The sequence below is a fragment of the Micropterus dolomieu genome, linkage group LG07, assembly GCF_021292245.1.
Source record: "Micropterus dolomieu isolate WLL.071019.BEF.003 ecotype Adirondacks linkage group LG07, ASM2129224v1, whole genome shotgun sequence".
Classification (NCBI taxonomy): Eukaryota; Metazoa; Chordata; class Actinopteri; order Centrarchiformes; family Centrarchidae; genus Micropterus; species Micropterus dolomieu.
The window spans coordinates 21886770-21904139 of NC_060156.1; the positions used below are offsets into that span (position 1 = coordinate 21886770).

At 39.6% G+C, this 17370-nt stretch overlaps 2 protein-coding genes across 3 annotated transcripts in view; one reads left to right on the forward strand and one right to left on the reverse strand.

Moving 5' to 3' along the window:
* Positions 1 to 7174, reverse strand: part of sema5ba (sema domain, seven thrombospondin repeats (type 1 and type 1-like), transmembrane domain (TM) and short cytoplasmic domain, (semaphorin) 5Ba) — a 177200-nt gene extending 170026 nt beyond the window's left edge. For both annotated transcript variants that reach the window (XM_046054421.1, XM_046054420.1), the window contains exon 1: positions 7052 to 7174. The gene's annotated coding sequence lies outside the window, so the exon portion shown is untranslated. The remainder of the gene's footprint in view (positions 1 to 7051) is intronic.
* Positions 7175 to 8691: 1517 nt separating this feature from the next.
* pdia5 (protein disulfide isomerase family A, member 5) overlaps positions 8692 to 17370 on the forward strand; it is a 61218-nt gene continuing 52539 nt past the window's right edge. Inside the window, exon 1 of the mRNA XM_046053808.1 lies at positions 8692 to 8813. Within this exon, the coding sequence (XP_045909764.1) occupies positions 8748 to 8813 (66 nt within the window). The 5' untranslated portion in view covers positions 8692 to 8747. The remainder of the gene's footprint in view (positions 8814 to 17370) is intronic.

The window sequence follows — 17370 nt, forward strand, 5'->3', positions numbered from 1 at the left end:
TTGAGTTTCCCCTTGGGGATTAATAAAGTATATCTTAATCTTAATGACAAAAGCTTTTATAACCCAGCCTCAATGCAATATGTTTTGTTTCCGTTAAGACAGGAAATGTATGTGGATAAGACAAGGATCGGGCAGAACAGGATCTGGGACAGAGAGATTTTTCTCACCCCAGTCAACCTCTACTCTCCAGTGAATTTAGCCATTGCATTTCATTTGACAAAGAGACAACTGTTCTCAATATATTTAGTGCTGCAAAATCATTAGGCTCATACTGCAAATCACAGCCTGACATGTGGTTGTCCAATTACATGTGCGATGGGGATGGAGGGTTGTGGGTAACAGTGAAAGTGGAGACCAGCTGCCTGCTATCGCTAACTGCTGATTTCCTAGCCATTACCGCAAATGTAGAAAAACCGAAACAGACATACATATGCACACGCGGACACAAACACATGCATGTTCAAACAAATAGGCACAGTCACAAACACCAGACTGCTGACCAGCAGAGATGCATGTGGTGTGCTCTCTAATGAGCCAGTTATATGCCCTATCAGAGTCAGTTAATCAGAGTCTAATACTGGAAACAAACCAATGCTAATAAAACTTTAGGAAAACACATCAGGAACTCTTATCTGCTTTAGCTAATAGCCTTGAGATGACAAACTGAAGCATGACAGCCTCTTACAATGCCAAAAAATTCCAAACACAACAGGAAAATTGGTAAAACATATTATAAAGTCACTTTCTTTCCTGTCAGTGTGTAAGTACATAGCTAGATAAATACCACAGGAGTTGCCAATGTGTCCTAATCCAAGCCTTGTTTGGAGGGCTTACTGCAAACCTATTACTTCACTGAGCACAGACTCAAGAAAGGAGTTTAGCTCTCACCCTGTGACTCCATTTGGAAGAGATACAACCATTTTAGAGGGTATGGCAGGGCAAAAATGAGCCTTATTCCATTAGGAGGGTTTTTAAAGCAGTGCACAATGGGGCTTTTCAAAGTAAAATACCTGAAAACCAGACAGCTTGAGAGGAATGCCAAGGATTCAAAGGAAAAAGTAAGGGTGTGATGAAGACACTTAACACAGTAGTATTAATGGAAGATTATCACTTGAATTTCATGTTTATATTGTATAGAAATGTGATTATGTTGTGTGTGTGTATATTAGTGTCAGGTTTGAGAGAATATGGACAGTTTTCACCTTGCGTGATGTTACCAATTCATCATAGCAATATTAACTAATATATGACTATGTCTCAGGGTATTTTTTGTTCAAATACCCAAACATACCCAAGCTGTTGTGGAGGCTTGTGGAGGTCCAACACATTACTAAGTCACTTTATACTGGTATTTGTCACCAGTTTGTATTTGACTTAATATGATTATATGATTGTCAGTGATTTTAAATAAATGCACTGTATCTGTATCACTGTAACATTTTCCAATCTAACAACTCTAAAGGCTGGTTACGTTAAGACATAAACTACTTGGTTGAGTTTAGGGAAGGATTGCATAGGTGGATAAAAGAAAAGAAAGAAAAGAAACGTTGACTGTTGAATGGAAAGCAAAACATAAAACTATTTTAAAATGTTATAAAACACAAAACACAGCTCAACTCTACTAAATAGTTCAATTAAATTAAAAATCATCATAGATTCTCTGATGGGAGCCTCCGGGAAAGTGCATGACACATCTAACATAAGAGACCTCTCCAGTGTCTTGTAAAGCAAAAACAGACAACCTGAGAGCTCATCCAGCTCACAGAGCCAGTGGTTCAAAGTGGTATTAAAGCAGCGGAGCAGGGACAATGTTCCCACCGTCCCCACAATGGGCTCAACACCCATCTTCCAACCCAGTCCTCCGGGTCACATCAAGCCTTGAATAAGCTCCCTTCCTAAAGCTTCTGGGGGTTTCAGCCATGCGTCCAGAGCATCAATGGGAATAGTGTTCCTCCCCCCACAATGGCCAAATCAACTGTGGGAGTAGTTTCTCCTCTTCTTGCGCCCCTTTTATTCTCACCCTGCTCAGACCTTCCCGGGGCTGAACAGAGGAGGGACGGGAGAGAAAAGGCACATGCCTTCACGTCCGCTTCACACGCATACAAAGAGAAAAATCAAATTGCTCAGACATGCACGCATGCGCATCTGAACGAATGAGCGCATGCTTGCACACAACACACACACACCTCAACTAATACATAGAGGGTTAACAATGAGAATGTGTGAGTGTCTGCGTGTAGTTTCTCGCTTTAGGAAATACACCTTCAGTTTAAAAACTGTCCTTCAACTGACCAACTGAGGAGAAACGCAGAGTAACATTCTCATGATGATTTTCAAGCAGCAGTGCAAGAGAATGAGGTGCAATTGTATTACATTAAACCAGTGATGCGACAAATAATTATTTTCATTATTGATTAATCTATCAATTGCTTGTTTGTTTGTTGTTGTGTTATCTCAGAACATACTAAAATTGTCCATCATAAATTCCTAGAGAGCAAGGCAACATTTTTATATTACTTGTTCTGTCTGACAGTCCAAAACCAATTTAACATTATTTATTATTATATTAATCAAATAATTATTTTAGAACTGCATTAAACACCATAAAAATGATGTATTAGGTGCAACATATTTCTCTCCAGCTTATTTTTCCGCTCGACAGGCTGCATGCCCTTCTCTTTTCACCCAACTTTTTTTGTACAGTAAAAACAACACAGGAAAAGGGAGGGCAAACAAATGATGATAACATTCTCGAGACAAATTGAAACTATTGGGTCGCATCAAGCATTAATTAGCAGGGTTGCAGAAAGAGTGCAGAGACGCTGCAGCGTATCGGATTTCACAGACGGCAAGGTTGTGTGTTGAGGCAGACAGAGGCTAGGTTACAAACAGACACTGCAAGTGAAGGCCACGCCAAGTGCACTCTGCATTCAGAAACAATGAGATCCCGGGAGGCTGAGGCGACCCAGACAGACATCGTGGAATTATTCATTTCCACCCACCGGTTCAGACTGCTCCATGCAGACCACTGGCCTCCCTCTGCTGACGGCTCAAACTGTCAACTGTCTCCCTCAAACCTGCCCCGTCATGAACAAAAGGCTGAACTAAAGTCGAAGGCAGATTCTCATCAGGGTGCTGTCAAGCTGCAGTTTGTTTCTGACTGTAAAATTGGCCACAGAACGCTCACATCAACCTGAGAAGAAATAGCCAAAATTTGCATGTTTCTGCACAGGTCATTAAATAGTGGAGGAATGATGTAATTTAAAATGAAATGAGGAGTTTTCAGGCGCAGGACCTCCATCAGGCCGCGGAGACCGTGTAAATGTAAAATGGCAACATTTATGTGAGCACTGTGACAGTATAATCACACTCAGGTGACAAGGTAACAGAGCTTTGTATTCTGGGGATAAAGACCGCAGTGAATATTGAGGCCAGGGCTGCCACCACTAGTCACAGCGCCTGAAGCTGTGATTTCAAATCTGGCATTATACAAAACAGAGAGCAACAGACACTGCAATGTGGCTGCAGTGTTCTGAATAGAGAGAGTCACTTTAAGGGAGCATCTCTCTGTGCGTCTCTTCACTCCCCATGAAACATCTTAACAGAAATGTGGTATGTTTTCTGCTATCTCTGCATGCAGACAGCTTTGTTTTTCCACAGTGTGCCCTGACCTAATTACCATGTGAATCCTGCTCAAGAAGGCCACTTTAAAGTCTACAATCTCTCTGTTTTGCTTTCACATACCAGGTTCAGGGAGTGTAAAAAGGGAACAAAATCAAGATCAACGGTCGGCAGAGCACATCTCAGCCACTCATCCTTCTGGGTTTTAAAGCGTGGAAATGCATCTTTGTCATGGCCGCTCTCAAGTTAGGATTCAAAAAAGAGCATGAGGTGTTACAGTGCATGTATAAACTGCGGTCTGGTTCATATAGCAGCGACAGATGTCCTGGAGTGCTTCTGTTACGTGCATGAAAAGCCAAACAGCTGAATGAAAGACTAACAGCAGATATGTCATGCTGTAGAAGTTGTCGCTTTCCACTTTCCACCTTGGTTTTGGTTGGTGAAAAGCTGCACTATGAAATGACAAAACAGTACGTCAACTCTGGGAAGACAGATTACTTTTTCTTGAAATGTATTTTCTGGTTTTATAGACCTAAAGATATTTGTAGTGTAACTGTATGAATAGTGTTACCTCAGACCAGCCTGAATCAGATTTGTTTTCTGTTATCTCTTTTGGCAGTCACACACATCAAAGCTCACACACGTCGTGGAGGTCAGACCACATTCAACATGGCATCTTTTTTTCTTAGAGACGTAATATCGTAGGGAGAGGACGGATCAAGTTCTCCAGACATTAAACTTTCATATCCGTTTGTCCACTCTCAAATGATGCCCGACAACAGAAATCATCCACATGCCACAATTAGTTATGCATCATTAAAAATTTGATGAAGAGACTACCGGCTCATCACCTATCATATTTGTTAATGAAAAATAATTATTTATGTCGACATCAGGTGCCACAAAGATACAGACCTCTACATATAATCAAAAACAAAACACTTTTACACACTGTAACTCCAAGGACATCGAGGAGAGACAGAGAAATACAAAGAAGGGGAAAGTGAACATAGAGGTGGTCTAACAGGAGTTGCTGGGTGGTGGTGGTGGTGGTGGGGGGGGTGGGGGGGGGGGGGGGGTTCAGATCTCTTTTGCTTTGCTGGTCTGGTCCCCCCCTCCAGGACCTGTCAAGAGCCCTCATAAGTTCATCAAAGATGAAAACCTGTTTTCCATTTGAAAGGACTGACCCAGGATACTAAAACAGCTCTTCATTCAACAAAAGCGTTAATCATCCATAGGACAATCATGTGGGCCTGACAAAACCTGTAAGAATATATGAATATCAATCAAATGATGGGGGAGATATGGGACTTTCATACATGTAGATGAATTAACAAAATAAAAACAAGACTTGCGTCAACTGCTGTTTCCAGTTCCAGACGCTGAGAATGAGGTTGTTTAGATATGAAACAGGACTGAATAAAACAGGATTCTGTGCTGTGTGCGCAATTATTGGGTCACTAATTGTAATTATCAAATGATTTGGGGAGAATAGTACAAATATTTTCTGTCCATGGCATATTCTAAAGAGACTCAAAGTGGTTTCAAAAAAACTTAACTGAAACACAACCTTATGTCACCTGACACTTTCCTTAAACTCATACCAGCCATGCTCAGGTGCACTGTGAGTTAATGAATAATACAATGTCCTTCATCTGTGCTGTTGAAGACACAAAACCGCTGAGGCTCAATATAATTACAGATAAGAATGGAGTGCAGCTCTAAAAAAGCTTCTAAAAGCCCCAGTGGTGTTGGTTACTGGTGAAAGTGTGCTCTGGAAAATAGCTTTCAAGTGAATAAGTTGTTTGATTAATTTAGTCCAGTGAATGTGATATTTTAAGCCTCGAAAAATGCCTGCTACGGACTAAATGTCTCTGAAAGGTGTTCCTAGTAAACCGCCTGCAGATAAAAGCTCGTTCAAACGCGCTTGACATTTAATCACCTGCAGCAAAAAAAATCACACAAGCAATAATCCATAAAGCAATGTCCCGATGTTTTCATTTGTTCAAGCTTAGATGAGTGCTGCACCTTTGCTCCAGTGCACAGACAAGCTCATCTGCAGAACTGTTTTCTGTGTTCACTTGTGGAGAGCACAACACATAGTCCAGCACACGATGCCGCAAACTTCACCTGGCAAGGTGTTATCGCAGCTGCACAGTGCTGCTCAACACTGCCCTCTGTTGCTCTCCTACAACACAGCCCGTATCCCGCTCCAACAATACATTTCAGAGTAATCAACTTAGATGAATGCAACAGGGAAATGTCCTATTTATATAGTATTATGTCTCTTTGTTCGAAATCCCCACAGTGTGGAGCTTTCTGATGGACACTTATCTCTTCTCAATTTAAAATAAAACAGATCTGAAATGTCTGTATGTATCGGGGGGGGGGGGGGGGGGGAGGCAATCCATCCAAGTGACAGGCTCATGAATAATGACTTTCTGAGCTGATTGTGATTATTTTCATGCAGAATTAGGCCTACGAATGTTTGCTGGGATTTGGAAAGAATAACATCATGTAATACACTCGGGATGTGCGCAAAAACTGCGCATTCCGCGCGTAAAAGCCAATTTATTAATTGGAATTCTTAAGCAATGAGATCATTATGGGCTTAAACAAAATACACTCACAAAGTTGGGAAAATGACAACACGATGGTTAACTGTACGCAACACATTTGTAACGCAAATTAGGTTACCACGTTAGAATATAGACAATTTCAGATAAAATGCAATTGAGACGCACGCCACTTCCCGAAAGATCATATCAATGAAGGTTGTCCTGAATATTATTTTTTAAACTTCATATCTCTCTCTTGTATCGGGACTACGAGCACCGTACAGCACAAAGTAAGTTTGGGACCGCGCTAATGTGGCAGGCACAGGCAGCTCCTGCAGCCCACAAATGCTCCTCTGATCCTGGGATGAAACGTGAGTGGAAAGTAAAACTGGCGTGGCATAAAGGGACTGCTAACTGCTCTGAATAACACATGCTATCAACGGACAAATCACCTCGCCTGAATCAGCCAAAGTGGGCAAAAGCGCAGAAAAGAGTTTGACATTTACAATAAAAAAAACGCCTCATTGCTCAAACCCTGCTCTGATAGAAACATCCATCCAGAGAAAAACGGAGCCCAGGGCATGGTTGAATAAAGCTCACTAGCCGCCAATCCATTAGTGATGGTTTATGATTATTTTTAAATTTGATCTATGCAGGTTACCCAAGCTAAAGCAGGCTATTGTGCTGATTTTCTCCAGTAGGCTATAAAAACCCAGCACCTCAATCAAAGTCGAGCTACATCCATTTCGCGTGTAATGGCAAATCTAATACAAGCTGAAAAACTGGTGCACAACACACCTAAAAAGTGCTTTTGTATCAGTTATTTCAGGTATTTTGCCAAAGGAAAGAAGGAAAAGTAATTTTTCTTTTACCTTCGAAGGTGTTTGTATTCCCCAAGTTGATGACAATGCCAGGCAGAGATGAGGAGAGAATCAGACCCGCACTCTGGGCAGGAGACAGAAGTGTTGTGTCCTCAGCCTATGCGTGCGTCCCTCTCCGAGCGACCTGCAGCCAACAACTGCGCTCTCTCTCTCCTTCAGCGTCGGACGATACCACGGGTTGAGGGTGTGGGGGTGTGGTGAGGGGGTGTAGTAAAGCAAAGATGGGGCCGATTTGCAAGCGCAGTGGGGAGGAAGTACGCATGGACAGCCCCGGAGAACTGGAAGTGTCGCAATAACGTTCGTCCAGAGCAAAAGCAGGCATTGTTTGAGGCTGAATCACAGCGTGTACCCGAGAGACACAGAAAGGTTTGGAAAGGTTTGCCCTGCATGTTGTTGTCTGGGACTTTACAGTAGTCTACCTGATAGGTGTGTGCGGGGTAACATGGCAATAGCTCCACTGGGAATCTAAGTGTTTTCTTTGTTGCTTTGCTGTTTTTTCCAAAGTTGACAATGAAACTAAAATATGTCAGCCAGGTGTATGGGTTGAGAAAAATAACACAAGTCAATCTCAACTCATAAAATTAATTTGACATACTGGGCAATTAAACACGAAGAGCAAACTGAATTGAACATTGCTCCACTTTTTTATTTCTGTGCCAAACTCCATAAAAAAAATATTCATTTATGCAGCTGTACATCACTTGTACAGAGCAAAAACAAACCACCACGTCCATTCTAAATACTATAGGCCTATATTTTGTATCAGTGACTAGCATGATACAGGCAATAAACAAGTGGGTATCACTTATCACAAGGTATGTTAGGGTATCATGATGAGGAAAGGTAGTAGCTACAATACCGAGGCTACAAAACAAACTCCATTCAGAACGTTTTTAATGCTGATTTCTTTCTTTATAACAAACCAAACAATCACTATAAAAAACATTACTTTATGCAGGTGTACATTATTTTGATGCAGCAACAAACCCCAATTGTATTTTATTCTCTTCTATTGTAATCTGTACTCTCAAGCATGATGCAGGCTATAAACTCAATATAAACAGGTGTGTGTGATTTATATTAAGAGACCTGATGAGGAAACAATGTGCAAACCAAATTCCATTCAAAACGTATTTATGCTTTATTCTTTATGTTTTCTTTCTTTAAACCTCAGTTTGATACAACACCTGATGAACAAACTGAACTAAAAATGAGGTTAATTTAAATGCTTCCATTTTCTATACTACTGTTTATTCTTCCCACCCTCTTCAAATATGAAGCTTTGTTTATATCCGTATTGGCCCAAGCACTGCATAAATCAGATGCTGTGGAGCACATTTTACAGCTAGGCCTATAATCAAACCAAATTTTCTAAAGCAGCGGAAGTCGAATTGACAAAGAGCTAATTAAGAGCCATTCAATCACAGGCCAATTTACTTATTACCGTCTTATGTAATTAATTATTTTGCAATACGGCTGCATTATGCTGATAAAATCTAAATCATGCAGACTATAGTACTTGCACTCATTACTAACCCAAAAGCACGACAGGGGTATCGCTGCTTGGAGGTGTGCCACCTCCCACCGGGTATTCACAAAAACTGCATTTCCCAAGAAGCCTTGCGCCGTGCCCAAGAATCCAGGGAAAACCGATTGCGCCTGCGTATCCAGACGTGGCAACGGCATCATGGCCTCTTGGAACCGCTTCGGGAGTCGGATGAGAGAGGCGAAAATGTTCATGTTGGTGTATCTGGTGAGTCAAACGAACCTCTTCTGTGTGTCGTGCAAACTGCAACGGCTTTCTGTGACAGTACCGTGCGCGGCGGCTGGCGTTTGTTAAGGAATTCACAGGAGGGAAAGAGAGAGAGAGAGAGAAAATATCTAAATCGCTCTTCACCGCGTCTTCTAGCCTGCCCGTGCAGGAGGCAAAGTTGACAGCCCTTGCCTGAACTTGGTGATCAGATTTAACTAGCTAGTAATAATGTGGGGTAGACTGCGGTTTCTGTGGCGCAGGCGACACCACAGGGTTTACCTATGTAGTTTAACTGCATACCCAGAGCGGTTTTCTGGCCAACGTTCGCCTGGGTAACGTTACTCGGTGTCCCTCCCCTGTTTCTGAGCCGGCCGTAACTAACGTCCTGTGAAAACGGTAACGTTACACCCATAAGACCCAGACCCGGTGACCTAACTTATTAACGTTATGTCTCTAGCCTGACGCTACACTTTTAATGTTTAAACAGTTGCTGCTGTTTTTAGTTTCATTCACGCTAGGCTGTTGCTGTTAACACTCACAGAAACTAGTCAGTCCAGTCGTCTGAGTTTGAAAAGGGAATTGAAAGTTCAAAACTTTTCGAGTTGCACGAAAGTGTTGGCCACTCACAGGTGGGTGTGAGCTGGCTGTTGGATATCTGTGTTTTACAGAAGTGCCCTTTGGAGGAAGTACAGAATCCTCCCATGTCATGTGAAAAAAAATGGTGGAAAAGCCCTTCGCAACCCAAATACAAGGTGTCCAAAGATCCAAAATATTCAATTCACACACAGCATATGTTTTGTATATTTGCTTGATGAGTGGCCTGAAAATTTATTATTTGGTAAATATCCTAAACACAAGTTCCACATGTGTAGCTACATATCCATGCGCCTTTATACAAGAAGAATATTTCTTGTGTAGGCTATTTGTAGAGGAGTTTCATACAAGAGCAATTTAAAGTGTTTTACATAGTGATAAGAATAAGTTTAAAGTTATGACATATGCTCAGTTTCCAGTTTATTAGGTTCCGCAAGCTCAAACTGGTGCCGTCTCACAGAATAGCGGGTCCTGCAATTATGCCTGCAATAAATGTTCATGTGGTTCCTAGTCATTTTAGTATGTTATGACAGTCAATTAGCAGACTGTGAGCATCCAGTCTGTATTAATTTAAGTGACATTATTGTGTGGTAACATAGTTCAGACTTTTCTAATCATTTCTCACTTTAACTGCATTACCAAAAAAGATAATAGTATAACATTAGCAAAATCTAAAGCCGACCTCAAGTTCACTGAGTCTTCTAGTTGATTTTCATACTGTACAGAAATAAACAGAAGACACTGCTATGGGGAACTATAGGAAAATACATAAAAAAAAATTGATTAAATGAAAATGCTCTTCAATTATGTTAAGCAATGAAAAAGTAACGTGTCACATTCATGCCTCACTGTGCTTAATACTGATACAGACCTTTTCATGTTCTGCTTCCTGTTGAGCAGCTGCAATTGCAAACAAGGGTGCAGCTTGGGTGTGTATGTACAGTGCTCTCGCTATGTATTTAGAGAGTGGCACTATTTGTTATTTTGGCTCTGTGCCACAGCTCACTGGATCTGAAATGAAATCATGACATTGAGATTAAAGTGCAGACTCGCAGCTTTAATTCAGCAGTGTTTACATCTGTAACAGACGCTGTGAAATTCTTTCACACTTTATTTAGAACTTGAAAATTCTCTGTTTTGGGCTTCTAAAACACAACCATGTAAATGAGTATGGTGAATTAATGAATGAGAATCTGAATACACTGAACATTGTGACAAATCTTGATTTGATTAGACTATCAGCAAACATTTCACAGTTTTGATAATCATTTAGTCATTTTCAACGTACAGCCAAGTTCCAATTTCTTGATGTGAGCATTATTTTTTTCTTTCATTGTAAAATGAACACCTTTTTAGGTTTGGGAATTTTGGTCAGACAGAACAAGCTATTTGAAGATGTCACCTTAGGCTCTAGGACATTTTGATTGGCACTTTTAAAAAACATTTTATAGACCAGATGGTTGATAAATTAATTGTAAAAAAAATAACTGACAGATGATGGGAAATAATTATTAGCTGCAGCCCTAATTATGACATATCAATATTGCTATAATACTATGGCTAATTTTGTCCTTGTCACCCACCACAAAGTGTTTTGTGTTTTGTTTTGTTTTTTTCTCCAGTCATTAATAATACAAGACAAGAGACAGCACAGACATAAGAGAAGAGGTGGATCTTTCAGACAGTTAGGCAGATATGAGGGACTGCAACAAAGCCACTTGAAAACATGTGTCACATGTTAGTCATTTATAAATGTCTGCAGTTCTTCTCCAACTTTTATGCTTTTTGTCTTTCAACAGAATATAGATTTCAGTCAATATATCAGTATCTCATAATCCTGGTTTGTGAAAAGTGACTTATATGTGATGAGTTTTGTTATTAACATCTGCATACCCTGCATAGAGCACAGAGCCTTTAATAACACAAGCACATCTGAAAATTAGTTTAATTCTTAAGCAAATTTGTGACTTTATATTCTCGGAATATTCATGTTATTTTCTTGTAAATTTTAGTTTTTTTCTCCTGAAAGTTAGCCTATCACTTTAATCTCAGAATATATCCATATTTTCTTCTCATAAATGTAAGCCTCTAATGTTTTGTATTTTGACTATTACCCCTCCCCTCGCTCTGTAATTTTATTGTATTTTTTTTTACCTACAATGGTCCTAATATGTCGTCATAAACAACAGAGCCACTTGCTTCTTATAGTATATCCACCCACAACAACAGTGGCAGGAAGCCAAAACTTGTTAACATTAACATGTACAAAGTATTAAATGCTGCCTTTACCTGTAAGTTGCTGAGTCCACCGAAATCCAGAATAAGATAAACTAGGCCAATCTCAACACTCGGGAGGATTACAATCAAACTGCACACAGAAACACAAAAAGTCATCCATCCAAATGACTTCAAGAATAAAACTGCAAATCCATTTGCCTTTGACTTCTAGATAAGGCATCAATGAGCTTGTGTGACTCTCAGTAAACAGGATAAAGTGTTGAATTTGTCCAAAATTGATCTACAATTATCATTCCTGATAATGAGTGTATCCTCAAACGTTAGTACTGTGCATATTTTCAGCATTTTCACTTTGAAACAATATTTTATGTACGAAAAAAGTCAAACTCCTCAATTGTTAAATGTTGTTTAAACACGAGCACCCAACCATAATCCGTAATGAGCAAAATTATGACCAGTAAATATCTGATTAAATTAACAAGACTATGAATCTGACCAGACATTCAATGGCGTCTTCCAGTACGTACTCCATTTCTACAGACATCTTCGGTAGGTACCAGAAAAGTATTGAGGTTTCATAACAGCGGCTTAGTAGCATGTTAATAGTCAGAGCGTCTTCCATTGCTGATAGCTGAAATGTGATAGTTGCTAGAGCTGCTAATTGATTGCTCCTCTGCTCATTTGAGAGCTAAGAAGCTTCTAAATCGGTGCTCTGTGTGTTATCGGAGACTGCCTAGCCAGTCCACACACACCAACACACACCTGACTGGCTCATTAGTCAGACGAAACTCAAGGCAAGTGCTTGACAAACACTGGTGTGATTTGTGCTGAATCAGTACTGCCCCTAGAACTGGATGCCATTTATTAAGCAGATTTGTCACAGCAGATGGAGGGTGTGGGCTTGCAGGCAGGGGCTGGGCACCCACTGCTTAGTAAACGCCATATTTTTTACAGCAACGTGACAGGACATACCTTTATGGCAGATAAGGACGGTCGATGTATAAAGCACTAATGGATTTTTTCAGAGTACAGAGTCTGAGTTTGTCCTGTGGCCTACTCACAGAATGTAAGTTTAACTCAAAGAATTTCAGATTACATTTATGAGAATGGATTTTTTTTTGAGAGGTCACACTTAGCACGTGCTAGTTGACATTTAAACTGTTGTCTCATTGTGACCACCATCAGAGAGAGTTGGCAGCTTTTGTGACATTTGAACGGAGCCCAGGTTTTGAGCACGGTTGCAACACTGTGGATTTAGAGTTTCCCAGTGTTTTCACATACTCTTATCATTACAATGTTTATAAAACACACACACACAGGTTGTAGTTTTTCACATTACACTCAGCAAGAAAAACAGTGGAACAAATATGCTCACTGAATGATGAAGTAGGCCTAAGCAAAGTAATCCTTCACATTTTTGTGAGTGATTTTGCTGTGTGCCATAAAATAATAATCACAAAATAACAATGGTTAAACAAGGCTTATAGCGAAGGGATTTGTACTGGGATTTACTCACTCCCACAACGTCAGGGTGAAGCCACTAACCAGCTGGAGGGGTGGGTATTGATTGATAGGAATATCTTTATCTTACCGGTCCCGTTCTTTATAAATACTCTTACTGGTTCTTTACGTACTAAAAGGTGTTTTTTATTATAATTTAAAAAACAGAATAAATTCAGAACAGGATTAGGATATATTTATATTATAAATATAACTAAATGTTGTTTCTAGAGCAACAACTGTAGTCACTACATAAACTCCGTAATATCTCACTGGAAACAAATGTAAAATGACAGTCTGTCAGAGGAGAGGACAGAGAAGCTTGTGTGAGCAAAAATGATAGCCAAATGTATGTATGTAAATGAACTCTCTGCAAAAGTACAGTATAGGTGAGTACAGATTTAAATATGTCTTGTTCACAGCTTCTCATATATTACTTTGGGAAGTGTAAAAATATTTTCGGGTTCATTATGAGACCGTGGTGGGCAACAGTCTAGGTAGTTAATGGGAAACACTGGGATTGGACAGGGTCGTTTTTAATTACCTCCTTTGGTGTTGTGAGCCATACCAATTTATTAGCAGGCCAATATATGATAGGATATTGGCTTATCGCAGATTTATCAGTGTATACACCCAGTTTGTACACATAGCTAAAACTAAAGCAGTCCAATGCAGTAACCCTGCAATTGTGATTCAGAACTCCTGCATGTTATCTCTGTATGTGTTCCTCTTTCTTATTCAGCATTCCTTAGTCTGATACCTGTGTAACTATGTGGAAAAATTAGTTTGCGTTTGTAACACCAAATCATGCTGCTCTCCTTGTGTCTCCTCTCCATTGATCTGCTTTGTACCAGTGAGGCTGTCCTCCTGTAGTGTGTGTGTGTGTGTGTGTGTGTTGAGTAGGTAGTGATAATGGGCAAAGACAGTGTTGGGAAGGTACGGATGCAGCACCATTATAATGCCTCTCACAGTGATGGCAAGGTGAAGGATGCCTCCAGAGCTGTCGTGGTACACGGCTGAGTGATTGGTAGTCACTGGTGGGGTTTCTCTGGATCGGTCAACTGCCAGCTGAGACGGGAGGCAGAGTTCAGGGAAGCAAACGTGTTGTCCTCAAGTCAACAGGTATACTAAATCTAACTGAACAATATTCATGTGAGTAGTTCTATAGATCTTAATTGTTTCAGTTATTTTGACAATAAAATTATTTGGAGATTATTTCCCAAGATTGAGACAGTGTGTACTGTTAGTTTTGGTTGGAACGATGTAAAATAAATCAAGGAATGTAGTTAAGGAATTGATTGAACAATTAACAGAGCATTGAATGATAAGACTTGCATTATATATTTACACATTTATTCTTTGTTTTGGTCTTTTCATTGGATTTGTTTTGCAATAAAAAGAAATATAGAATATTACCAGATTCTTCCTTTGATCAGTGACGCTGGATATTATATTATTCAATCATACCATTTATATACAGATATGTTTGCATTTCCCACATATCTAAGGCATGTTTTGAATGCCAAAAGCCTGTAAATAAACCACAAAAAAACAGTCTAAAGTAGAAAGGGTTAAGTGATTAATCAAGTACTGGGCTCAGACTACTGCCTCTTACATATTGAGGATTTGTTTTCCCCATTTCGTGTCATTGGAAAATTAATTCCTTTTAAATTTTTTGACCGTTAATCTGACAATTTTAGGACATCACTTTGGGCTCTGTATCTTTTAATGGGCATTTGTCTTTTGTGTAGCCAAAATATACATACAAATTATCAATATATTGATCAATAGAAAATTAGTAGATAGATAATTAGTTACAACTCAGTGTAAAATATAAAAATGTAAGATCATGTGCTGCCTACACTAAATGTTGTAGCATCTTGTGTTGCATTTGAGGCAGGTTCGAATTCTGCTTGCTTACCCTTCAGGTCTTTTATAATGGATCACAGTAGACTGGAGAGAGTGCATGATGGATTCAGTATCAGAAACCATGCACATATTCATGGCTTTGGCATCCCACTTAGTGATGATAATGAGGGTCAGATATTAGAAATTCAAGGGATAAATAGATCACTGTGCCCTCATTGTTATACAAAAGCTGCGTGCATTTCAACCAGACGCTATCATCCTAGATTGCACTGTGAAAGACAGTGTAGGTATTGGATGTGAGAATTAAAGTGCACCTTTTGTTTTTTGCGTTGTTATTTTTATGAAGAGGGCACAATAAACACTCTTTCCTTGAATCCATAGAAACAGACCATCATGACTGTACCACTGAAAGACTGAATCTAGCAATATGCTAATTTATGAACGCATTGTACAACCTCCACTCCATTTTGATCCATTAAATAGCATTGAATGTCAGGTTTTGAACAAATATTCACTAGTAACAAAAATGTATACTCTCTTAAACATAGTACAACAAATCAAGAAAACGTACATTTTCAAAAGATTTTATTGCACAAATTATTATGTATATGTCTTGGACTTTAAGTTATCATGTTGTCTCGCCTTGCTTGCATTTATCATTTTGCAGTTCATGTTGAAAGATTGCTGTTTATTGTACAAGGTGAGCATTCTCAGAAAAGAAGAGAGCACCATCACTTCATAGATAATTCAGGGCCCATGAAAGTAATTTACATTACCGTCACTATTTTTATTCATTTCATATTTGGAACTTCCACTCATCATATCATCTCAACGCAGTGTTTTCTATTTTAGCTGCCTGTGCATGTGCCTCATTGTAATACAACTCCAGCTTAAATCGACAGCAGTGCAGTAATGCTGCTTCTGAATGGGCCTGTCAATTATGATGCTCTGTGGGGAATCTGTCCCCAGCATAGTCTAGTTATTTCTGTTATTGCATGTCTGTCAAAGATGATGCATGCCTCAGTTGGTGGAAGAATCGCATCGTATCACAGCCATCAGCAGTGTTGGCTTGACAACAACATCACTTTTGTTCTCAGCTGCCTCGACTGTAGTTGTAGGTATCAGCCTGTGCATTTCATTGCTACAGGAAGTGCTTAGGAATGTGCCTGTTTGCACATTAATGTATCTAAGTAATCACCTGTTGTTGTTTTCCCATTTATGCATGACCAGCAGTTAACTCGCCATCTGTTTGAAACTGTATGCAATCCACAGTTGATGGCTCAAAACACTATGACTGTGACGGTAGAAGGCTCTTCTGTGAGCAGATCTTTATGTTAAAATAAATAATCCTGTGATGAAAATGTATTTTATTAAGGGAAGGACTACATGACCTTGCTTGGACTAACATTATCCAGTCACTTTGTTGGCCACCAAACCCGTATTCGTGGTCATTAAAAGCTGCTTTCACAGGATGGTATAATGTGAAAATTTGAACAAAAAAATTTCCTGGGGAGGGCGAGGGTTTTACAATCACGATGCCAGCTCAACGTCGTGATGTCTGTCAGCCATTGCCGATGGACGATGGCATCGTCTATCAGCCCAACTCTAATTGATACTCAAAAACTTGTGTTCCTTTCGCATCCTCAGAGAAACTGACTGTTCTTGATATATCTAGTCCTAGAATAAGATCATGTTTACAATGTGATTGTGTATTGAAACAAAAAAATTATTTAGTTGATATTGGGATCCATCTTTCAGCTCCATACACCTCAGAAATTTTCTGTGCTGTAAAATATTTTACTACATAATATTTTTCTCTTCCCCCTCTTATATACTAAAGGCACCATCTAAGGCTGGAAAGCGACTGACACTTCAGCTTGTTATCATTTGTACCAGAAGTATAATTGTAGAAAATGTTTCAAGAGATTATGTAAAAATCCTTTTTCCATCATTTACTTTCTTCTAGATGCCATCCAGCATCACATTTCCTATCTCACTTGGATAAGTAAGATAGCCTTTCATCTCTTCCTAATCTTGCCCTCAGCTCCTCGTTCTCTTAACCACTGAATGCCCACCTATGCAGACAGGTGTCATCAAGCCAGCCTCTTATTAGCCCACCCTTCACAAAAAAAAGTTGTTAATCTTGCACTGACTTCAAGTTGAAAAAATAAAAACACATCTCCCCAGTTTAACTCCTTACCCCTCCAAAATAGAATGACAAAAATGCCCCCCCCCCCCCTGAAAAGTCACTGATATATTCGTCCAAGTTGTCTGTTCATACATTCTGTCAAGTCCCTTTGGCTTCTGTATGTTAATTTTAAAATTTGCTGATTCACCCCAGAAGAGCATCCAGGTG